This window comes from Tachyglossus aculeatus, chromosome 7 (assembly GCF_015852505.1).
Source record: "Tachyglossus aculeatus isolate mTacAcu1 chromosome 7, mTacAcu1.pri, whole genome shotgun sequence".
NCBI lineage: Eukaryota > Metazoa > Chordata > Mammalia > Monotremata > Tachyglossidae > Tachyglossus > Tachyglossus aculeatus.
Window position 1 is genome coordinate 52,064,026 of NC_052072.1, and position 25,358 is coordinate 52,089,383.

At 40.5% G+C, this 25,358-nt stretch overlaps 1 protein-coding gene across 6 annotated transcripts in view; it reads left to right on the plus strand.

Moving 5' to 3' along the window:
* The window catches only part of HDAC4 (histone deacetylase 4), a 510,642-nt gene that overhangs the window by 462,183 nt on the left and 23,101 nt on the right, over positions 1 to 25,358 (plus strand). For all 6 annotated transcript variants that reach the window (XM_038748724.1, XM_038748726.1, XM_038748725.1 and 3 more), the window contains 4 exons: positions 5,252 to 5,371; positions 9,233 to 9,330; positions 22,459 to 22,577; positions 24,672 to 24,805. In XM_038748724.1, the coding sequence (XP_038604652.1) occupies positions 5,252 to 5,371; positions 9,233 to 9,330; positions 22,459 to 22,577; positions 24,672 to 24,805 (471 nt within the window). The remainder of the gene's footprint in view (positions 1 to 5,251; positions 5,372 to 9,232; positions 9,331 to 22,458; positions 22,578 to 24,671; positions 24,806 to 25,358) is intronic.

The window sequence follows — 25,358 nt, forward strand, 5'->3', positions numbered from 1 at the left end:
TCATGCAGAATGTTGAAGAAGTGCCAGAAGACTTCAGAATCAGAATCCCAACTTCAAGAAGGAAGGTGAAAGCTGACTAGAGAAACTAATAGACTGTTTTACCGCTCTCAACTTGAAATCAGCATCCTTCTGGACATGTTGAGAAGCAGCGTAGCTCAGTGGAAAGAGCCCGGGCGTTGGAGTCAGAGGTCATGGGTTCGAATCCCGGCTCCGCCACTTGTCAGCTGTGTGACTTTGGGCAAGTCACTTCACTTCTCTGTGCCTCAGTTCCCTCATCTGTAAAATGGGGATTAAGACTGTGAGCCCCCTGTGGGACAACCTGATTGCCTTGTAATCTCCCCAGCGTTTAGAACAGTGCTTTGCACATAGTTAGCGCTTAATAAATGCTATCATTATTATTATTATTATGTTGCAGAGAAGCAGCACAGCATAATTCATTCATTCATTCAATCGTATTTATTGAGCGCTTACTGTATGCAGAGCACTGTACTAAGCGCTTATGGATAGATAATTGATAGAGCATGGGCCTAGCAGTCAGAAGGTCATGAGTTCTAATTCTGCATCCCCCACTTGTCTGTTCTGTGACCTTGGGCAAATCACTTCATTTCTGTAGGTCTCAGTTCCCTCATCTGTAAAATGGGGATCAAGACTGTGAGCCCCATGTGGGACAGGGACTGTGCCCAACCTGTTAAACTTGTATCTATCCCAGCACTTAGTACAGTGCTTGGCTCATAGTAACCACTAACAAATACCACAGTTATCATTGTTATAATTATTAGAAGAATGTCATTAACCATTCACTCCTGGTACAACAGTGTAACTTTGAAACAAAACACAACACAGCCAGAATAATTACTACAGCCTGACAGGCACAGAATCCACTTGTTCTGTATTTGAAGACGTTATGAAAGCATCTGAAACTCCCAATAGAACAGGGGTCTGGGAACTTTTAAACAAATCAGAAATTCATCAATATTGTCAGACTTTTATAGTGATCTGGCCAATTAGATCACAGCCAAAGATGCCCTGTTTGGCTCTTTAAGCTGTTGCCATCAGAGTGTGGAAGGGTTGTGTAGTAGTTTAGTCCTGTTCAAACTATTCCTTAGTCAATCAGTGGTATTTATTGAGTGCCTACTATCAATCAATCAATCAATCGTATTTATTGAGCGCTTACTATGTGCAGAACACTGTACTAAGTGCTTGGGAAGTACAAATTGGCAACACATAGAGACAGTCCCTACCCAACAGTGGGCTCACAGTCTAAAAGGGGGAGACAGAGAACAAAACCAAACATACCAACAAAATAAAATAAATAGGATAGATATGTACAAGTAAAATAAATAAATAAATAATAAATACTATATGAAGAGCACTGTACTAAGGCACAGTAACAGGTTAGCAGTAGTAATCTATATAAAGTTGTGTTCCACACAATCACTCAGTCATACTTATTGAGCACTTACTGTGCAGAACACTGTACTATGTGCTTGGGAGAGTACAATAAAACAGAATTGGTAGACATGTCCCTTGCCCTCAAGGAGCTTACAATCAAGAGACGGACTGGAGCTGGAAAGTGGCAGGTGTATCAGAATAAGGTGCATGCAGACAAGGGTGGTGTTTTCAGTAGTCAGTGCAGCATCCCCAGATAATCACTGTTTTCACTGTTCCTAGCAAGTAATAATAATTATGATGGTATTTGTTAAGCTCTTACTGTGTGCCAGGCACTGTATTATTATTATTATACAAGCAAATCAAATTGGATACAGTCCCTGTTCCATGTGGGGCTCACAGTCTCAATCCTCATTTTTGAGACTGTGAGCCCTCATTTTACAGATGAGGGAACTGAAGCACAGAGAAGAGAAGTGACTTGCCCAAGGTCACATAGCAGAGTGGCAGAGCCGGGATTAGAACCCATAGTCTTGTGACTCTCAGGCCATGCTATATACTGTATTCCATGCTGCTTCTCATTGCTTCAGCAAGTGCCCAACTATAAAACCACCTCCCTATTCCCAGCCCACAACCACCACTGCTTCAATCAGGAAAAAAACCCCAAAAAACAAGACACATCCATCACCATTCACTGAGCCATCCCTTCTGGCACCAACCAATCATATTTACTGAGCACTTACTCTGTTCAGAGCACTGTACTCAATATTTGGGAAAGTACAATACAACACAGTTGGCAGACATGTTTCTTGCCCATGGTGAGCTTACACACAAGCTGCCACTACAATCAATCAATCGTATTTATTGAGTGCTTACTGTGTGCAGAGCACTGTACTAAGCGCTTGGGAAGTACAAGTTGGCAACATATAGAGACGGTCCCTACCCAACAGCGGGCTCACAGTCTAGAAGGGGGAGACAGAGAACAAAACAAAACATATTAACAAAATAAAATAAATAGAATAGATATGTACAAGTAAAATAAAAAGAGTAATAAATACATATATACAGGTGTAATAATAATAATGGTATTTTTTAAACGCTTACTATGTGCAAAGCACTGTTCTAAGCGCTGGGTGGATACAAGGTGATCAGGTTGTCCCACGTGGGGCTCACAATCTTAATCCCCGTTTTACAGATGAGGGAACTGAGGCACAGAGAAGATAAGTGGCTTGTCCGAAGTCACACAGCTGACAATTAGCGGAGGCAGGATTTGAACCCATGACCTCTGACTCCAAAGCCCGTGCTCTTTCCACTGAGCCACGCTGCTTCTCTATATATATCGCTACAAGTGATGCCATCCCTTCTGGGCAATGACTGATTATGATAACGGTATTTGTTAAATGGTTATTATATGCCAAACACTGTACTGAGTGCTTGGGTAGATACAAGATGATCAGGTCAGACACAGTCCTTGTCCTACGTAGGGCTCACAATCTAAAGGGGAGGGAAAACAGGTATCAAATCCACATTTTACAGATGAGGAAACTGAGGTACAGAGAAGTTAAGTGAGTTGCCCAGGTCACACAGCCGGCCAGTGGCAAAGCCAAGATTAGAACCCAAGTCCTCTTACTCCCAGGCCCGTGATCTTTCCACTAGGTCAAGCTGCTTCTGTCATCATCATCATCTGGTCCAGCAGTTATAAGCAGTATGACATGAAGTTGGTACTCTTAGAGAATGAAGGAATAGGTAGAAAAATTAAAAGCCTAAAGAATATAAAAGTCCATTCTTCATATCATTCTGATGAGGTTGCCAATGAGGAAGGCAGGAGCAAGAGAGCTCCACTACCCAAGAAAGCCCCCTTTTCTTGGGTAGTGAACACATTAAAAACCAAAAAAAGTGGTTTATCTTGCTTACGGTTTCCCTGTTGCCCAGATGGAGCTAGTTCACTGTTCTTGAATGACCCTAACAGAGTCTTGGCAGTTAAGATTCAATAATGGAAATGGCAGTTGAAGGTAGTGAGAAGGGTGGCATACAAAAGTAAAATGAACATACTGGGATGTCTAAAGAAGCAGCGTGGCTCACTGGAAAAAGCCCGGGCTTTGGAGTCAGAGGTCATGGATTCAAATCCCAGCCCCGCCACTTGTCAGCTGTATGACTTTGGGCAAGGCACTTAACTTCTCTGTGCCTCAGTTACCTCATCTGTAAAATGGGGATTAAGATTATGAGCCCCATGTGGGCCAACCTGTTCACCTTGTAACCTCGCTTAGAACAGTGCTTGGCACATAATAAGCGCTTAATAATAAATTCTGTGTATCAGCACTTCACCCTGGTCCTTATTAGCAAAGAGGTCGAGGACAGGGGGAGTCATTGAAGAAAAAAAAATGGAATGAAGGTTTGTTTTACGTAGTGGTTGTGGGTCCAAAGAGGACTGACTTTCTACCACCTTTTGTAGCCAGACCCACGACTAAATCCTACATCTTCCTCCTTGGTGAAAACTCACTGATTAAACCCAATATGAACACAAAGACACCTTCACACTCTGCTCCATGTTAATCAAGAGGTGTCAAGGAGGGAGACCTCGTTTCCCCAGGAGACCCCTTTCCTGGGGCTGAACCATTGGTAGGATATGAAGGTCAAATAAAAGGTTAAGGCACAGGGAAGAGGCTTAAACTGCGTACTCCCTCCTGCTGCCTGGTCCTGGATCAGATATGGCATGCCTACCAGAGATTTGGGGGTTGGAACAAAATGGAAAATCAGCCAATTTTCTGGGATATTCTGTGACCTTTCTGGAACTCTTCCTCTACCAATCAGTCAATGGTATTTATTGAGTGCTTACTATGTGCAGAGCACTATACTAAGCACTTGGGAGAGAACGGTAAAACAGAATTAAGCAGACACATTCCTTTTTTAGTGGAAAAAGCCTGGGAGTCAAGAAGTCTGAGTTCTAATCTTGTCTCTACCACTTGCTGCTGTGTGTGTTTTGTCAAGACACTTGACTTCTCTGTGCCTTGGTTTCCTCATTAAAATGGGGATTAAATGCCTGTTCTCCCTATTCCTAGGTTTGACCTCAGTGTCGGTCAGGGAGTGTCAGATCAGATTGTACTGTATCCACCCTAGCGCTTGGAACACTGCTTGATGCCACTTCTTGATGAATAGTACTTAAGTACCACTATTATTGTAATTACTATTATTATTATTTATTATTATTGCTTGTTTAATGACAATTTGAGAAGGATTGAGCATTTTTCTAGTTTTCAGTTCACGGGGACTATGTGATCTGCTTATATTGTATCTACTCCTGGGCTTAGCATAGTCTTTGGCACATAGCCCTTAACAAGTATGTTATTATTATTATTAACGAAATGAATGATAAAAATGGAAATGATCTTGATTCATCAGGACAGTTTAGGAAAGTAGCGTTTAGCTGCACACCCCTGTATTTACTTCTAAGTTTGAAGCAGGATGGCACTGACAGCTTCAAGAACACTCATGTGGTGACTCAGATTTATGTCTAGAGATCAAGGCTGAACCAAGAACCCTGCCGGCTCACTTTGGAGCCTGTCAGCAGCAAGGAATCAAGGAAAGCAACGAGGCTCTGCCACTTCCCCAGGCCTTCAGGAACACAGTGGTTTACCCCGCTTCTTTCAAACCCCTCACCACTGAACCGCCTCCTCAGGGGCCCTGTGTAGGCACCAGAATAGACGAATGGTTATTGCTATTTCCGTATTATTACTTATTAATGTTATCCTCTTCACAGTTGGGGAACTGTGATAGAAGAATCCACAATTCATGAAATATAAAACCTCTGAACCAAGACCAACAGCCTCCTAATCTCTACCATGTTTTGTTATTTCTGTTCTTCAAGGATGTGCACCATGGGAATGGTACTCAACAAGCTTTTTACAATGACCCTAACGTTCTTTATATTTCACTACATCGCTATGATGATGGGAACTTCTTCCCAGGGAGCGGATCACCTGACGAGGTAAGAGTGTCTGTATGTATTCAGGTTTGTTCTCTTTGTAATCTGGCACAGGGAATTTTTCCATTCCAAGAAGTCCTGCTCTGGCAAATGTTCACAAGTTAGAATTCACAGCTGTGTGACTTTGGGCAAGTCACTTAACTTCTCTGTTCATTCATTCATTCATTCAATCGTATTTATTGAGCGCTTACTGTGTGCAGAGCACTGTACTAAGCGCTTGGGAAGTACAAGTCAGCAACATATAGAGACGGTCCCTACCCAAAAACGGGCTCACAGTCTAGAAGGGGGAGACAGACAACAAAACATGTAGACAGGTGTCAAAACCGTCAGAATAAACAGAATTAGAGCTATATGCACATCATTAATAAAATAGAGTAGTAAATATGTACAAGTAAAATAGAGTAATACATCTGTACAAATATATACTATATATGCCTCAGTTCCTGCATCTGTATAATGGGGACTAACACTGTGAGCCCCACGTGGGACAACCTGATCACCTTGTATCCTCCCCAGCGCTTAGAACAGTGTGTTGCACATAGTAGGTGCTTAACAAATGCCATTATTATTATTATTATTATTATTAATTAACAGAGATTCCGAAGATTGCTGGAGAAGGTGAGGGGCCTGTAGATCAAAATGGAGTGGTGTTGGCTACAAAGCGTTGCTTCTTTGCATCATGATTTGCAGACTTGGTAGAAAAAATATAAAGAATGGACACAGTATAGGGGCATCTGTTTTTACATTTATTAAAAGCTCTTTTATTTACAGGCATTGCTTCCCATTTACAATTGCTTGATATTTCATCTTTAACCTTCTTTTCAATGTTGAGAGTTGTGGGGTGTCATCTTAAGGTAATGCCACATTTTTGCAGTATGCGGAGGTGACAAACCAAGAATACAGTTGTCCTTCAGTGGCAAAGATGTGCTTGTTATTAGCCAAGTTGGCATTTGTGAACTCTTGTTTATGGGAAATAATGGGGAAAGCTTTCTTATCAACCCTCCTAAACCCTGTATTCCCCACTCAAACAAGCACTCTTGGAGTTAATGCATTGGTTTTTTGATCCTGGAGTGCTGCATTTAGGGAGGCTTTTATGCTGAAATGCAGTACTCTAGCAAAAAGCAAACCATTTTCTGAGAAGTACGTACATACATGATTCAAATTCCACCAGTTAATTAATCAATCAGTGTTATTTATTGAGCACTCAGTGCGTTCAGAGCCCTGTACTAAGTGCTTCAATCCATCAGGCGTATTTATGGAGCACTTGCTGTGTGCAAAGCACTATACTAAGTGCTTGAAAGAGTACAATATAACAGTGTCTGTAGATGCATTTCCTGCCCATAATGAGCTTCAAATACCACCTCTCCAGCCCTGATCTCTCTCCCTGTCTGCAGTCTTGCACTTCCTCCTGCCTTCAAGACATCTCAACTTGGATGTCCTGCCGTTACCTCAAACTTAGCATATCCGAAACAGAATTCCTTATCTCTCCATCCAAACCCTGTCTCCCCCCGGTATTCCCATGACTTTAGACAGCACCACCATCCTTCCTGTCTCACGAGCCCATAACCTTGGTGTTATTTTAGACTGTGAGCCCACTGTTGGGTAGGGACTGTCTCTATATGTTGCCAACTTGTACTCCCCGAGCGCTTAGTACAGTGCTCTGCACACAGTAAGCGCTCAATAAATACGATTGATTGATTGATCCTTGATTCCTCTCTCTCATTTAACCCACATATTCAATTTCTCACTAAGTCCTGTCGGTTCAACCTTCATAACATCGCTAAAATCCACCCTTTCCTCTCCATCCAAACTGCTATCACTTTAATCCAAGAATTTATCTGATCCCACCTTGATTGCTGTATGTGCTTCCTTGCTGACCTCCCTACCTCCTGTCTCTCCTCACTGCAGTCCACATTTCCTTCTGCTGCCCAGATCATTTTTCTACAAAAACATTCAGTGCACGTTTCCTCACTGTTCAAGAATCTCCAGTGGTTGCCCACCCACCTCTGCATCCAACAGAAGCTCCTTACCATCGACTTTAAAGCACTCAAGCACATTGTCCCTCCTACCTCACCTCCCTACTCCTACTACAGCCCAGACTGCACTTTTTTCCTCTAATGCCAGCTTATTCTCTGTACTTTGATCTCATCTATTTGGCCGCCGACCCCTCACCCATGTCTTGCCTCTGGCCTGGAAAGCCCTCCCTTTTCCCATCCTACAGACAGTGACTCTCCCAACTTTCAAAGCCTTATTGAAGGCACATCTCCTCCAAGAGGCCTTCCCTAACTAAGCCCTCATTTCCTCTTTTCCCACACCCTTCTGTGTCACCCTGACTTGCTCCCTTTATTCATCCCCACCTCCCTCACAGCCCCACAGCACTTAGGTACATATCTGTAATTTATTTATGTATAACTGTATCTGCCTCCCCCTCTAGACTGCAGGCTTATTTGTGGGCAGTGAGCTTACAATGTGTAATACACATAATACAAGGAATGTGTGTGTTATATTAGAGAAGCTGCGTGGCTCAGTGGAAAGAGCCCGGGCTTTGGAGTCAGAGGTCATGGGTTCAAATCCCAGCTCTGCCAATTGTCAGCTGTGTGACTTTGGGCAAGTCACTGAACTTCTCTGGGCTTCAGTTACCTCATCTGTAAAATGGGGATTAAGACTGTGAGCCCCCCCATGGGACAACCTGATCACTTTGTAACCTCACCAGCGTTTAGAACAGTGCTTTGCACATAGTAAGCGCTTAATAAATGTCATTGTCATTATTATTATTATTATTACTATTATTGTACCCTCCAAATCGCTTAGTACAGTGCCCTTCACAGAGTGAGTGCTCAATAAATATGATTGATTGTAAGGAGTGTACAATTTAAAAGGGGGACAAGCTTACAGTCTAATGGAGGAGCTTGGGAGCGTACAGTACAAAAGAGATGGTAAACACATTCCCTGCCCACCAGGCTTACAGCTGGTGAGTCAACATTTTGCCCACCCATCAGGTGAGCTTTCCTGTGTATGTGAGGCAGAATCAGAAGCCATATCCCTCAATCCTTTTCTGTGACAACTGCACGGTAACGTGTGTATGGTTGCAATACCAGTTTTCAAAAATTTTGAAAAGGTAAACTTTTAAATTTTTTGACTCCTCCCCGCCCCCCCCCCCAAACTGCTCACAGTGAGATCCTCAGTGTTTGTGAATTTTTAACATTACAAATCAAGTGGTTCAGGTGCAAAATCAGCAACCCAAAGCCAGTTTCTGCCACGCAGTGTGGTAGCTGCGTGGGTTTTCGTCCAGTTTGTCCGTACCTCCAGCAGAAGGAGCTCTCACTTCGAGCAAAAGGGCAATCATCCTTTGGCTTTTCAGGGAAGGAGGATCTGCTGCAAGCTGCTGTACTATACCATTAACCACTGGGTCCTATTTTTGACAGAAAAGTAAGGAAGAACGTAAACTTTTGAGAAATCTTCGGGCAAAATGTCTAAGCATCCCCCCACCCCTTCCACCCTTTCCCTCCCCACGCTCTTGTTTCAGATTCGTTGATAACATTTGCCAGGCACCATGTCAGATTCAACTTGGTAAACTGCAGAGTGTCTGGTACAGTGCCATTCAGCCCGGAGCTGCTCAGTAAACATTTGTTCATCATGACTCATTTTAATTGCATGAATATGAGATGAAGAAGAATAACAGGCAACTTACAAAACTGTTTTTCTAGGGATTTCTTGGAAAAAAGAGAAATGTCTGTATATTGGGGCCGATTAATCATAGGACTTTCTCAGAAATAGGTTTGTAATCTGATTTTTAAAAATTTGGCTGACTGAAGGGCCCACATATTTATAATACTTCGTTTTTTCTTCCTCTCGCTTTTTTAGGTTGGCACAGGACCAGGCGTTGGCTTCAATGTCAATATGGCTTTTACTGGTGGCCTTGATCCACCAATGGGAGATGCCGAGTACTTAACAGCTTTCAGGTAACACTCGAGTTTTGTAGGATGGAATGAATCAAATCTCAACAGCCTTTGGCTGTGATTCATTTTCCCCTTCTCAGTAATTCATAGTCATCATTTCCCCTTTTAACATGTACATATTTATGAGTTTGTTTACCCAGTGCTCAAAGTGGGCTGGTTGGAAATGAAGCAGTGTTGGTTGAGGGAGGTCATCTTCTGTCTGGCGTTCTGCAGTTCGTGGAAGTGGGGAAGGGGTGACAGCACCAGAAGAGTCCAGTAACTGAACTGAGACTAGAACCCAGGTCCTGTGACACAGGCCTGTGCTCTTTCCACTAGGCCACACTGCTTCTCAGTAAATACTTTCATAATTTATATGACTTGATGGCAAAGCATTGTGAAGTTGTAAGCAATTTAGCGGCACCCCCTTCCTCCCTGAGTTCCATTTTCGTTACCCATGTTCTACGTGAAATCTAGAACAGCTAAAAAGCTGCTTTAAAAACATCCTTTTCTTTTTGTTTCTCAGTTTGTAGGTGAAGTTTTGTAGGCAAAGTTAGAAGATATAGAAAAAGAAACTAGTGATTTGGGAGACAGTTTGTTCTTCATAACTTTGGGAAACCAGGTCATTGTGTATTCAGATCAAACTGCTGTTCATCTTTAGGATTTTTATTTTAATTCTTCCTCTTGTGGCCATTTTCAGCACTGTCCTCTGATCAGGCTAAATGAATTTGGGGCTGTTGCCATCAATCAGTGGTATTTATTGAGTGCTTACTTTATGCAGAGCAGTGTGCTAAGCTCTTGGAGAGTTCAGTAAGGTTCGTAGACATGATCCCTGCCCTCAAAGAGTGTGAATAAGACTAGGTACATTAGTGCTCTGGGGATAGGGATGGGATAGGGAGTACTTAAGCGCTAGAAAGTGGGACTAAGTACAAGGGAGAGGCTGTAGGGAGGAAAAATAAACTAGAGAGATGAGAACTAGGTCCAGATAGGCTTCCAGGAGGTGGTATGATAGTAGGTGAGGAAAGTTGTGGGCTATCAGATATATAGGGGAAGGGCGTTTAGGCAGAAAAGAGAGTTTGAGCAAGGGGTTGACAGCAATGAGGCGACAGCAAGGGACATTGAGTACCTTGGCGTGTAAAGGTAAATCTTAAAAATATTTGAAAACTTGCTATATTTGTAAGAATATCATTTTGTGAAATCCCATTGCAGCTTTTCAATCAAGGAGAAATAGTAATCCCTTTTTAATTTCCCCCAATTTGATCCTCTCCTTAAAATTAATTATTCAGTTGCACAAATTAGGATTTCAGTTACCCAAAGTGGCAGTAAGTGAATTTGCTCAAAGCTCGATCAAACTCCATCCTTGGGTGTGAGTAATTTGACTCATTTTGAAAGATAAGCACTTCCTCATTCTGGGCTTTCACAGATCTCCCTGGATTTATCTGCTGAGGCGAAGATAAAACAACTTTTTTTTTTTTTTTGGTCGGATGTTTTAAAAGTCTGTTCACTTTGCCTGGCTTATGCACTTGCATACCTGTATCAGTTCATGCATGTAATCCTCTGTGATCTTTTGGCACTCATTTAATTATCCAAAAAAAAGAATTAAATCAAATCAAGATAACTCTTCCATGAGAATAGAATTTTAATGCATCCTGTATTTTGAGGTTGATAATAAGGAAAAATTGCTAGTGATTGTCCAGTTTTTAAAGGAAGAATAAATATTTTTGATGGATCTTTCCATGCTTTAACAAAGTCTTAACTTTTATGCTCCTGGAGCAAAGCTGTACCTTTGCCACTGTATGGAAAAGCCAGCTAAATTACAGATGTCATAGTTAAATTCACTCAACTGCTCTTCATTTGGGGAGCCCTGCCTTCTAGTGAATCTCTAGTCCGTAAGTCCGTCTTGAAATGTTTTTTCCATCTTCTGCCAGGTTTGTTCATAATGATGCCTTGTCAAGTGAACTTCTTAAATCTCAGCCAGCTTTTTGAAACACAAATTTCTCATTCTTTTTTTTATTGATTTGAATGTAAAATAACACTTTGAAGTTTACAATTTATAGTCCCCTCTGAGTTAGAGCAGTGATGAGAATGGGTCATATATCCCTTTCTCCCCCCTTCTTCCTCATTGTCCTCTTTTTGTGAGCCCCCTGAGACAATACATGCCTTAAAGGCAGCACCTTGTTATTCCATCCCATCAGATGCCATGTTGCATTTGCCAAGGATCAAGCCGGAGATGAAGAAAAGATAAGAAAATTGGCCTTAATGAAATCCAGAAGCAGCAGGCACTTTCACCATGAACTTGGAAACTTGCAGTAGAAACCTGAACTTTAATTCAAACCAGTCCAGATACTGAACTGTGAGGCTTTGAAGTTTGCAGGGGAATCAGTGAAAACTCTTTGAGCAAGGCAGGGAGATAATGATATATTTTTCTTAACCCTTATTATACCTTGGCTAGTTGCGAGTGGCAGGCCCATCCTATTTCCCTGAGCTAATGAAAACAAAAGAGGAGAATATTTCATCTTTTACATTTTAACTCAGACCCAAGCATAGGCAGGTGAAATGTGGCTTTAATGGAGCCATGTGGCATCAAGAGGTAACAAATCTTTTTATGAATGAGCCTTCTTCCTATAAATGGAATAAACAGAGATTCATTTCCAGGACTTTTGATACAGTTTGAATATGAGGACTTTTTTCCGGTTCTTTTAGTTCTATGTAGAATATGTTTCATCATGAGGGTCCTGTGTTCACTGTTGTAGTTTCTCTGCCCTTTTCTTCAAGGCTCTTAATTCTATTTGTTCTGACGACTTTGACACCTGTCTACATGTGTTTTGTTTTGTTGTCTGTCTCCCCCTTCTAGACTGTGAGCCCGTTGTTGGGTAGGGACCGTCGCTATATGTTGCCGACTTGTACTTCCCAAGCGCTTAGTACAGTGCTCTGCACACAGTAGCACTCAATTAATATGATTGAATGAATGAATGAATGGTTTCTTTCCTTCTGAAGAGTTCTTGCCCCAAAGTCTTGGTCATATTCAGAAATTAAAAATGAGAGCTGGAAATCAAAGAGTTCTAATTGTAGTAAGTACCCTTACTCTGGAGTTTGTGCAGACACTATCTGAAGGCTCAAATCCATAAGAGAGGGAATTTCAGAAGGCTGTAGTTTTTAAACTCGGTTTCAAAATTGGTGAGCACGACAGTGTTAAGATCTTTTGGGGGAAAAAAGTGTTGTTTTAACCACTAACGGGTTGCTTCTCCCAACCCAGCTGATTTGTTTTGTCAAAGAATGCTGAGCCCTGGTCTAGGGCACTATGGCTTTCATCTGAAAAGATGCCTGTTTTAGATCGCAAAACATTAAAATTCAGCCGACCATTTGCTCCATGAGTGTTCTGTGTCTGAACTCACTGCCGAAGTATTTAGGTATGACAGATCTCAGAGATTATCGGGAAATATGTTAACCCCAGTGTATGAATGTATAAAGACTATGGCATCTAACCAAAGAAATTCCTGAAATTATCAAAAGGCTGTGATTACTATCCTTTGTTGTTGTTGGGTGCCTATGGCAACAAACTGTTGTAAAACTCTCTGTGTAGAACAGCATCTGTTGTTTATAGGCAGAAGGAAAGTTCCAGTTCACATACACTCTTAATAAAAGCTGGCATGGTTACATTTAATTATATGGCACAAGCCTGACTGAAAGAAAATTTGAATAAAAAATAGAAAGATTGTACCTAAATCCCCACTGTTAGTATAGAGTAAATACCATGTGAAATGCTGATATTGAGCCTCTTTATTTAATATGATGTCTTATGTCACACAGCAATTCAGTCTGTAGGTGCATTCACAATGGAGCATTTGTAGATATAAAAAAGTGGTAATGTTTAATAGTGATCTCCGCATTTATAGCCGTGACTTTGGGGTTAACCGTGTTGTACTAATATTGTGAACTCCTGCATTATATAGCTTCCTCTTCCTCCTTTCTCTTTTTCATGTTCTTAAATTGGTGTGTTTTCATTTTGCATATTACCATTATTATGGAACTACTTTAAGAGGCCAGCTTTACCTTTCTAAAAGGCCCATGGCATAGTAACAACTGTAAAGCCAAGCATGCTATTTAGGTACAGTTGTGGCTGTAAAAGATTAGCTTTTTCCCCCATAATTTATACAGTAGAAATGATGTGTGGCTTTCAAAGGTACATTTTATTAGCTTCGTGTAGTAAATGCTCTCCAGAAATTGTGCTCTGCAATTCAAGTGGCTGTGCTGCTAGGCCAGTGTATAGTGGAATGAGGTGTCTTCACTGTGGCTCTGAGACGCCACCATGTTGGGTGGATTTTACTAAACTAGAATCTGCTGCCTTGTCTTCTTTATCCCCTCGTTGGAACCAAAGGGTAATAGCATTAACTTGACTACTTTAAATAATAGCTGATTTTTTTTTCTAACTAAAATAACTTGTGATCAGAATGGATCACTGGGACAGGGACAAGGACTGTGTCCAACCTGACTATCTTACACCTATCCCAGTGCTTAGTACAGTGACTGACACATTTTTTTTAAAAAGGATGACTTCAGTATCCTGAGTGGCTGTTGTTTGCTCAGCTAAAAGCTCTAGTAATAGTAATAATAATTGTAGTATTTGTTAAGCGCTTACTATGTTCCATGCACTATACTAAGCGCTGGGATGAATAGAAGCAAATTGGGTAGAATATTGGTCCCTGTCCCGAGTAGGGCTTACAGTCTTAATCCCCATTTTACAGATGAGGTAACTGAGGCACAGAGAGGTGAAGTGACTTGCCCAAGGTCACTCAGCAGACAAGTGGCAGAGCCAGGATTAGAACCCGTGACCTTCTGATTCCCAGGCCTGTGCCCTATCCACTATACCATGCTGCTTCTCAAAGGACTGTAAGTCCTTTGTTGGTGGGGATTGAGTCTACCAAGTCTGTTGTATTGTACTTTCCCATGTGCTTAGTGCAGTGCTCTGAAAACAGTGTGCACTCAATAAATCTCATTGACTGATCAAAAGGGGGTAACTGCAAGTTAAGAGGGCAGAATACACAATTGAAAGATTTAGCGAAGCAGAGTTTTGAACAGTGCAACGGAGCAATGGGCCATAGGGAGACAACTACAGCAGAGATCTACCTGGTGGGCAGAGGTTAGAAGGGTTCTTCTCCTTCAAGAAGATGAGAAAACTCCAAAGGCAAGCGTGAAAACAGAAATAGGCACTGTCTAAGATCTCAGCATGATTCAATCTTTCCATGTAAGTACCGTGTAAGTCATGCATCAGTCTTTCAAACCACATTCAGTTCAAATTAATGGTCATACCAACGAACTCATTCATTCATTCAATCGTATTTATTGAGCGCTTACTGTGTGCAGAGCACTGTACTAAGTGGTTGGGAAGTACAAGTTGGCAACATATAGAGACGGTACCTACCCAACAACGGGCTCACAGTCTAGAAGAGACTAGTTTATAAATCATGCCAGCCTCTAATCTCATCTTCGATTTATGAGATATTATCACTTCCCAAAGCCCAAAAGGGTTTAGTTGGATTGTGAACTAACGTTCACAGAGGTGGCCTGAAACAGCACTCTCTCCTCAAATATGTGAATAAGAGCAAAAGACTTTGTGAAGGGTTTTGCACACTCAAACTTTATATCCTCACAGAAAATATTTTAATACCTCTTCAAAAAATATTAAATCCAGTTCTTGCCCTGTGATTTCCCAGTACAGCCTGAAATCTGAAATGTCACAATCCTGGGACCTGTTATTTTTATTTTTCTTGACTAAGTCTCCATGATCCAAGGAGAATTCTGAATAGATCTTAACCCTACAGGGAAGGCTTAATTAGCCTACAACCAGGATGTCCTAATGTTTAGCTTTATGGAAGACAAAACTAGGTGGTGATTTGTTTTTTAACTTTAAAAAAGATAAATTGTTTCAAAAACATAAATTTGCCAGTCTTAAAACAAATTTAGTACTCAAGCTTTGTATCAGCCTTTTAAACTCTTTTGAGATTAATATTTAATTATTTTTACTGTATAAATACAAAACTTCTTTTTTATTATTATATGTTATTTTCTGAATGCACATACTTTTTATGACACTAGAGGGGGACTTGTAACTCTCTTGTACTTAAATCTTTGGAGCTAACTAGAGAGTTGTTTTCATATTTCTATTTTATATTTACTGAACTACAATAAATGTTTGGAATTAACTATTCAGAGGGTTCCCCAAAACACCTGCTCTCTCTCCTACTTGGACTGTGAGCCCAATGTGGGACAGGAACTGTTCTGACTGAATTATCTTTTATCTACCCCAGTGCTCAATACAGTGTTTGGCACGTGGTAAGCGCTTAACAAATATAATCATATAATGAAAAAGTTGTACGGGCCTCATGGTTTTTCCTGCTTAATATCACCTTTGATGGACCAATTTGCACACAGGTTTTAATTGTGTTTTAAATTTTGGTATGATTGGCTCTTATAATAATAATAATAATGGTATTTGTTAAGCGCTTACTATGTGCAAAGCACTGTTCTAAGCGCTGGGGGATACAAGGTCATCAGGTTGTCCCACGTGGGGCTCACAATCTTAATCCCCATTTTACAGATGAGGTAACTGAGGCACAGAGAAGTGAAGTGACTTGCCCAAAGTCACACAGCTGACAAGTGGCGGAGCCGGGATTTGAACCCATGACCTCTGACTCCAAAGCCTTTGCTCTTTCCACTGAGCCATGCTGCTTCTCTTATGAGACAATATGTACTGGGCTATCGATTTTTGCCTCTGCAGTTGTTTCATTCTTCAGTTTAAAATGATGATTTAGCAATTTTCATTTGGTTAGAACTTAAATAGCACAGCATACTTTAAAGCAGAGAGTATGCTTTGAAACTGCTTCTGAAGTTCTTTGTGAATGAGGTTATTTCCATGCAAACTGCTTGTGAGGTTCATTGAAAAGATCTGTCGGTTTTAAAATCTCCAGCCAAAAGCATGGCTTCATCTGTTATACTCAGTCTGGAGGATAATTTTCTATGGCAATATCTACAGTTTGATAAAATTAAAATATCTTTCTGGAATTACAAAACTAGTTGAGAGCTTTAGGCAGTATAGTAAAAATCAGCACCGATTCAGTTTGGATTGTGATCCATAACTTTGAAAGGAAATTGTTCATTCAGTTTTTTTCATACGACCAGCAAAATCAAATGGCTGCTTTTTCTAAAGTGACTAACCACGTTTGTGTCAGATTACGAGACAGACTGTTCCAAGAAAGTAAAAAAAAAATGACTGTTTTTGGCTCATTCACCCATCGGAGAAGCAGCGTGGCGTAGTGGAAAGAGCGTGGGCTTGGGAGGTAGAGAACTTGGGTTCTAATTCTGGCTCTGCAAATGCTTCCTTTGTGACCTTGGGCCAGTCACTTCACTTATCCATGCTTCAGTTCTCCTGTACTCCCTCCTTCTTAGATTATGAGCCCCATGCAGGACAAGGACTGTATTCAACCTAATTCACTTTTATCTACCCCAGTATTTACAACAGTGTTGGACACATAGTAAGCGCTTAACAAATGCCATTAAAAAAAATCTGCTTCTACAATACCCTAGAAAAGAGTACCTCAATATGGGTACTTCTTGATGGAATTTAAAAACCAAAAACCAGTTTTAACTGTTATCGCAAGTTGCTTTTGCTTTAAATAGGTATGTTTTGGAATTTTCAAAATACTTTCCATTGTATTCATGTTAAGAGATTTCATTGCCCTACAGTGCACCTACTTCAGCCTAGTGGAGATGCCATTCGTGGAAAACCCCATGAAAATGTGTTTGTTAGTACTCTCTCATTTTGACCCTGAATGCTTGAATGCAAATAATTTCTTCCAACATCGTAGTACTTTGCATCCTCACTGTGCCTCGTTCTCGCCTGTCCCGCCGTCGACCCCCGGCCCTCGTCCTTCCCCTGGACTGGAATGCCATCCCTCCACACATCGCCAAACTAGCTCTCTTCCTCACTTCAAAGCCCTACTGAGAGCTCACCTCCTCCAGGAGGCCTTCCCAGACTGAGCCCCCTTTTTCCTCTCCTCCTCCCCATCCCCCCCGTCCTACCTCCTTTCCCTCCCCACAGCACTTGCATGTATTTGTACAGATTTATTACTCTATTTATTTTACTTGTACTTATTTGCTACTCTATTTTGTTAATGATGTGCATATAGCTATAATTCTATTTATTCTGACAGTTTTGACGCCTGTCTGCATGTTTTGTTTTGTTGTCTGTCTCCCCCTTCTAGACTGTGAGCCCATTGTCAGGTAGGGACCGTCTCTATATGTTGCCGACTTGTACTTCCCAAGCACTTAGTACAGTGCTCTACACACAGTAAGCACTCAGTAAATACAATTGAATGAATGAAGGTTCATAATGTCAGAAGAACATTCCCTAATCCCTTAACTATGTTCTTCTGAAACACTTTTTTATGGTATTTGTTAATGCTTACTATGTTTCAGGCACTGTACTAAGCACTAATAATAATAATAATTAATAATTATGGTATTTGTTAAATGCTTACTATGTGCCGAGCACTTTTCTAAGCGCTGGGGTAGATACAGGGTAATCAGGTTGTCCCACGTGGGGCTCACAGTCTTAATACACATTTTACAGATGAGGGACCTGAGGCACAGAGAAGTTAAGTGACTTGCCCAAGGCCACACAGCAGACAAGTGGTGGAGCCAGGATTAGCACCCACGTCCTCTGACTCCCAAGCCCGTGCTCTTTCCACTGAGCCACGCTGTAGAGGCAAGATAATCAGATTGGACACAGTCCCTGTTCCACATAGGGCTCACAGTCTCAATCTCCATTTTACAGATAAGAAGGTAACTGAGACACAGAGAAGTGAAATGACTTGCCCAAGGTCATAAAACAGACAAGTGGCAGAGCCAGGATTAGAACCCAGGTACTTTTGAGTCCCAGGCCCACCCTTTGTCCAATAGGCCACTCTGCTTCACCACACGTTATGGCAGAACTCAGAGTACTGCTGAACTCCTGTTAGGGCTCATAAATGGTTCCTTGAAAATAACATGTTAAGCTATTGAGCTCTAAACAAATTATGATTTTCCAAAGAAGTCATGTAAACAAGCGAGAAGCAGCATGGCCTAGTGGCTAGAGCACGGGCCTGGGATTCAGAAGAACCTGGGTTCTTATCTTGGCTCTGCCACTTATCTGCTGTGTGATCTTGACTTTTCTGCAACTCAGTTACCTCATCTGTAAAATGGGGATTAAGATTATGAGCTCCATGTGGGACGTAGACTGTTTCCAAACTGATCATCTTGTATCTACCCCGGTGCTTAGTACAGGGCCTAGCACATAATAAGTGCTTAACAGATCCCATAAAAAAATGTAAAATGCATTAATGCACTTCTGAGATTTGATAGGCCTAAACAATTTTGTTAAACACTGATAAAAGTAATAGTTACAATCAATCGATCAATCAGTGGTATTTTTTGAGCACTTGCTATGTGCAGAACATTATACTAAGTGCTTGGGAGAGTACAACAGAATTAGCAGACACTTTCCCTACCCATAACAAGCTTACAGTTTAGACACAAGTGTATAGTCTAGATCCAATAACAAGGTAAAGACATACCAATATTCAAAGACTTTTGAATTAAATTTTGTGTGTATATGTAAATATCATATTTAACTTTTAAATAGTATTTCACATACTATTGGGCAAGAAGCCACTTACTGCTAACAGATCTCCCTTCATGTGCTAAATGTACTTGTCATTATCTATTGCAAAATTGAAATGGACTTCAGTCACTCTAAATTAGTAGAAATGCTTCTAAAGGAGGAGAAAGGAAGTGCTCTGATATTCACCCCAGCCCCATAGAGCTCCTGTACCATATTTTTATACCTTACTAATTCACCTATCCCTAATCTATTTGAGAGTCTGACTCCCCCAGTAGACTTTAAACTCTTCTTGGGGAGGGACTTCATCTACCATCTCTGTTATATGGTACTTTCCCAAGCACTTAGTACAGTGCTTTGAAGCACATTAAGTGCTCAATAAATACCACTGATTGATTGCTCAAGCCAGGGTACCCTTTGCAGTGTTTTCTAGATATATGAGAGAGCACTGTAACACCACTTGGTGCAACAGAGAAAGAGCAGTAGAAGATGATGAATGTTATAATTGGGAATGGCCATATAAAAAATTGTCCATGTGCAGAAAGAACTGTGAATAATGGTGTTTCAACTCTATAATGTAAAAATAACTGTGATGTATTGCTCCAGCAGAAATTGAGGTAAGTACTAGATACACTGGCAGGAATTAGGGGACACATTTTACGTTCTAAATTTCTGAAGGATCAGTCCAAGGTCCTTTTTCTTGTATTCTTTCTATCATTCTTTTTGGGGATTATATTCTTGCTGTGGCAGAATTCCCATTGAGTGGACTTTGTATGCATCCAGTTCTGCCATAGCACATGTTTTTTACTACTTGTTTTCACTTTAACTCTGTTAGAGAATTAGGGAGCATTCGTAATAATAATAAATGATGGTATTTGTTAAGCACTTATTCTGTGCCAAGCACTGTACTAAGCACTGGAGTGGATGCAAGCAAATTGAGTTGGACACAGTCCCTGTCCCATGTGGGGCCCTTCAGTTAGCGTAAGCCATCAGGTTGGGGTAAAGCATGCTGCAGTGTCCAGTGAAATGGTTGAATTGCAAGATCTCAACCTCTACGTTATAAGAAAATAAAATGTCCTTCAGATGACATTCTTCACCAAGATATTAAAGCAAGCCCATTAATTCCCATATTATAAGCCATGTTCCTCCTTCAAGACAGTTGGTCAGTCAGTCGGTCAATGGTACATATTGAGTATTTCCTGCGTGCAGCACACTGTATTAAAAGAGTGAGAGAGTACAATAGAAGTAAAGACACAGTCTTAAAATCTAATGGCTGTTTGAAGAAAGGCAAAATCATTTTCATAATTTTTTTACTAATATACTCCTTTTGAAAACTTGTAACCATTGCACAAAGTACACAACAAATGCAATTAATAATAATAATCATAGTGGAGATAATAATGGTAACCATCCTGTGTGGTTAGTGGTACCCAAAGAATTTGAGTTTTAAAATGTGAATATTGTTGTTTTTTCTGGCCCTAGTCTATTTCTGCAGCGTATGTGTTTCTGTTTTTCATGTTGATGAAATGGTGCACCTTTAAATGCTATTTGTTAAGCACTAACTCTGTGCCAAGCACTGTACTAAGCCCTGGAGTGGATACAAGCAAATTGAGTTGGACACATTCCCTTTCCCATGTGGGGCTCTTCGGTCAGCGTGAGCCGTCTGGCTGGGGTAAAGCTCGCTGCAGTGCTCAGAACAGTGCTTGAGGCATAGTTGGTGCTTAACAAATAGCATTTACAAATGCTAAAAGTGATAAATAAGGTGACATCTAAGTCATGGTCCTAACATCATAAGGGATGTTTGATACAATCACAGGTACCATTTATCTTTCTTTGAATGGATAAGGGGTTTTGGTTTGGGGATTTTTTGTTGGGAGAGAGGATATTTCTCTTAACTTGTATATAAGTATCGACTAAAGTTAATAATGGATAAAAATTAGAAAATTTAGTTTTCTTATAGTGATTTCTTTCTCTGTAGACATAGATGTGATATATAGCTTATTGTAAATACTCATTAATAACCTAGGGTTTATTACATGTATCTTTGAGGCTTTTCCTGAGAAATCATGCTGTTGCTTTGGGTTGGGTTTTTTTTTTTCCCTTTAAAGGAAAATTTCTAATGCATTTTCCTCACGGTAAAGATAGTTATGTGCCTCTTGGTGTCTCTTGTTCATACTGGTACTTCTATTTCAATCACCCACATAGATTTCTTCTTTTTCTTTCTCCCCAACACTGCCTCTCCTTAAATTATATTGTCAGTTAATCTATTAGTAATAAAAATCTGAGCTTCTTTTATTTCAGGAATAGAACATTTCAGCCTTGCATATAGATAGAAAACTGGATTGATTTGGAGGCTTTATGTTTTTAACAGGTGTTAAAAATAATAATTATTATTGTCGTTATTATGATATTTGTTAAGTGCTTACTATGTGCCAGGAACTGTACTAAGCACTGGGGTGATACAAGCAATCAGGTCGGACCCAGTACCTGTACCCATGTGACTCACCCAAGGTCACACAACAGACAAATGGCAGAGTCGGGATTAGAACCCATGCACCTTGAAGCATGTATATTTATCATCAGTTCCAGAGACTGTTTTGTTTCTGGGCAACGCGTTGATGATCTTTTTACCATTTTCTACAGTTTCAGACACTTTGTTTTCTAAAAGAACAGTGGTTAGACGAAAATTAACACGGTGGTTCCACCTCCCCTAACAACCGCACACAGCTTTGCATAGGGGAGTGCCTGTGTGCTCCATGACCTTGCCAGTCTTTAATTATGGTTAATGAAAACTGCAGGATGGAAAAAATAAGTGCCTTTGCAGAGGCTGGAGAGGCTTGTGGAGAGAATTAGAAGCAACATTTTGCCACAGTGAGGAGACAAGTGCCACGTAGTGAGGTCATTAATTGATGGGTTTTCCAGTTAGTTACAGGGTCTACCAAGTGCCCTTCCCATTTTTCTCCCCTCAGTTTCTTCCCCCCAGTGCAGCACAGTAACAAAGAGGTCCTATATCACATCAAAAAAAATTGACGGGTCACCCTAAATTTAGAACAAATAGAATTATGTATGCTGAGATGTCAATTTTTAATGAATTTTTAAAATTAACCATACACTAGCCTGGGTTCCTAGACTGTAAGCTCATTATGGGCAGGGAATGTGTCTGATAATTCTGTTGTATTGTACTCTCCCAAGCACTTAGTACACATAGTACGTTCTCTGCACATAGTAAGTTCTCAGTGCATACCACTGATTGATTAACTGCTGTTTTTTGCTGGGGGGAGGGAGGGGAGGTTAAAGTAATTGAACCAAAAGATGTTGAAATTCCAACGCGTTGTTTCTCATTCAGGCCCTCTAACGTTGACAGGAATTAAAGGGGGAAGGAGTCAGCTTGATTAATGACCAACGAATATTATTCTAGAACTCAGGTATCTCCCTGTATGTGTTCATATGTATATAGAAGGCAGACAAAGTAATGTGCCTTCCATTTTTGTATGTTGCAGAACGGTAGTAATGCCAATCGCTAACGAGTTTGCCCCTGATGTGGTGCTGGTATCTTCTGGCTTTGATGCAGTAGAAGGCCATCCTACGCCTCTTGGAGGCTATAATCTATCAGCAAAGTGTGAGTTGTATTTTAATCTCATTATAATGTTCGCATTTAATCTTAACCCTCTTGTGAATGTGTATTTCGTGACCATTCTCTTAAATCTTTTATTTTATTTTTTGGTGGCTGTACCAATGTGGAAAGTACAGTTCTCATAATTTTCCATTCTTCAATTTGATTTTTTTTAATGAAGGTATAAATGTTAAATAAAGCAACTTCATTGCAGCCAGTGAATAAGCCTGTTATCGACAGTAGGTTTTGAAATATGCTCTGTCCATCTTTCACAGAAGATGAATAAAATTGTCATTATTATTAGTAGTAGTAGTGGTATTTTTTAAGTGCTTACTGTGTGCCAGGCATGTACTAAGCACTGGGGTGGATACAAGCAAATTGGTTTGGACACAGTCCTTGTTCCACACAGGCTCACAGTCTCAATCCCCATTTTACAGATGAGGTAATTGAGGCACAGAAAAGTTAACTTACAATGGACAACTGACAACTTTCCAGATATCTGCAGAGAAAATGTAGGCAGGGCCAAGAGTTAGGTATCCACTGCCTTCAATACCTGTGAAAGGTGAGGGGCAAGTTTTAGGGTAACTATTGATTACTCACCAAATTTTTCATACCTCTATTATGGTGCTGCAGAATGGTGAGGTGCAGCAAAAGTCTTGGTTATCTGACAGGCCTTTCCTATAACTGAGGGGGAAAAAAATGCCAAATCAAGTTTATGAGATTTAACCAAGTAATATTGACAGCATAATAATTTTAATATTTGTGGAGCGGTAGATACAAACACTGTAGTAGATACAAGGTAATCAGATCAGATGCAGTCCCTGTTTCACAGTTTAAGTAGGAGGTAGAACAGGTAGTAAATCCCCATTTTACAGATGATGGAACTGAGGCACGGAGGAGTTAAGTGACTTGCCCAAAGGGACACATAGCAGGCAAGAGCAGAGCCAAGGTTAGAACCCAGGTCCTCTGACAGCCAGGCCTGTACTCTTTCCATTAGGCCACCATAGTAGATAATGCTTCTTTCCTTTTGAAAATATTGTTTCTCATTTGAAAGAGTCAGTTTCTGTTGGCTGTTCATCTCCAAAGGATGAATCAGAAATCACTCCTTTTCAGCTGAGACCTTAGCAATTACTCTTTGGGAACACTAAGTTGAAAAAGGATAGAAAAAAAAAATCAAATGTCTAAAATCAGATGAAATCTGCCACAACTAAGGATTGAGCTTTCTGCTTTTGTTTCCATGGAAGGCTTAAGGATGAATATATTAAAGATTTTAGGGAAGCGGAGACAGTAAATAGTAGAAAGGGAAAACACTTATAGCATTTATGTAAGTAGAGAAAAGTAGAGTGTATATTAAGCCACTTATCACTCCCAATCATATAGAATTCTTAAAGTAAATAATTGAACTAAAGAAGATAATTAGACATTAAGGAATGTTTCTTCCACTTGCTGGATTGTTTCAGGACTCAAGGTAAAGTTGTTGATCAAAGCTGGCCTTGAAACATTGTATTTGAATCCGAAATGTGAATCTGCAGAGAGTCATTGAATCCCTTTGTGCCATTTACTGAAAATGGTAGCCTTTCATATTCAGTGTATCTTACGATCAAAGTCCTTTGGCTCTGGGGTTTTTGTCGTATGCCATGTATTTCAGAGACCGTTATTTTATTAAGTGTCAGCTATGAAATACCTGTGGAATGTTGTCATTCAGCTTTCACAAACCAACAGAAGCAGACACAACATGCCTAGTGTTTGTTTCCTTCTTACTTTTAATTAAGTTTAGGTGTGAAAGAACATAAATTATTCCTTTTTAGCTTTGGCACAATGTCCCCCAAACTAATTATTAGCTACTTGGGTAAAACTCCAGCTAGTGCAAACAATAATTCTTACATTTAAACAGATCAAAAGGGGATGTAGAACTGAAATTCTGAAATGAATTTATTAAAATGAAGCCTGGCTTCTATTATGTGTTTAGTCCTCCCAAACCCCTTGTGGCTTTTTTAATATGATGTAATACCTTTTTACAATGCTTTGATCTTCTGCCAAGAGTCTGTTTCAGCTGCCAACCTTTGCCCTCCTCTTGCATTTCCTGTTTCCCCATTCCAGGTTTTGGGTACCTGACGAAGCAGCTGATGGGATTGGCTGGCGGCCGGATTGTTCTGGCCCTTGAAGGAGGTCATGACCTGACAGCTATTTGCGATGCGTCTGAAGCATGTGTTTCTGCTTTGCTGGGAAACGAGGTATAAAGACAATAAAAGACATTATGGATGGCTTTACATTGACAAGTTCAAGGTGCTGCAAACTCCCCAGCCCTTCTAAAGAGCTAAAATCATGAAAGGGCACCTTTGCCTTCAATGATTAGTCTCTTTCTAAACGTGTGTAAATTTTATTTTATCTTTATGTCCCCGTCTGCTTTTAATGCTCCTTGCTCCACCCCCTTCTGGGGCTGGAGAGATTATGTACATTTGGGAAGATATGCCAATTATAGAAAAATGAGCACAAGTGATTGTCAGTTGTTAGCAGATATTATGTGTGCTGTATTTTCAGAATAGGATTTGATGTGCTCGTGTTTTGAAGGTGTTCTCTATTGGTTCACTGTGGAGGAAGGAATCATTATGCAAAATTATTCTTCCATGTGACGTCTTGGGAGCTTAAGTGCCTGAGGGTTTTTTTTTCAGCATTTTCATTCATCCCTTTGAAGACATTTTCTGTGCTACAGAAATTTCAGTGGATGTTTGTGAGGTTGTCTACGTACTGACAGTATGACAGTAACCACCTGAGAGCAATGAAAGT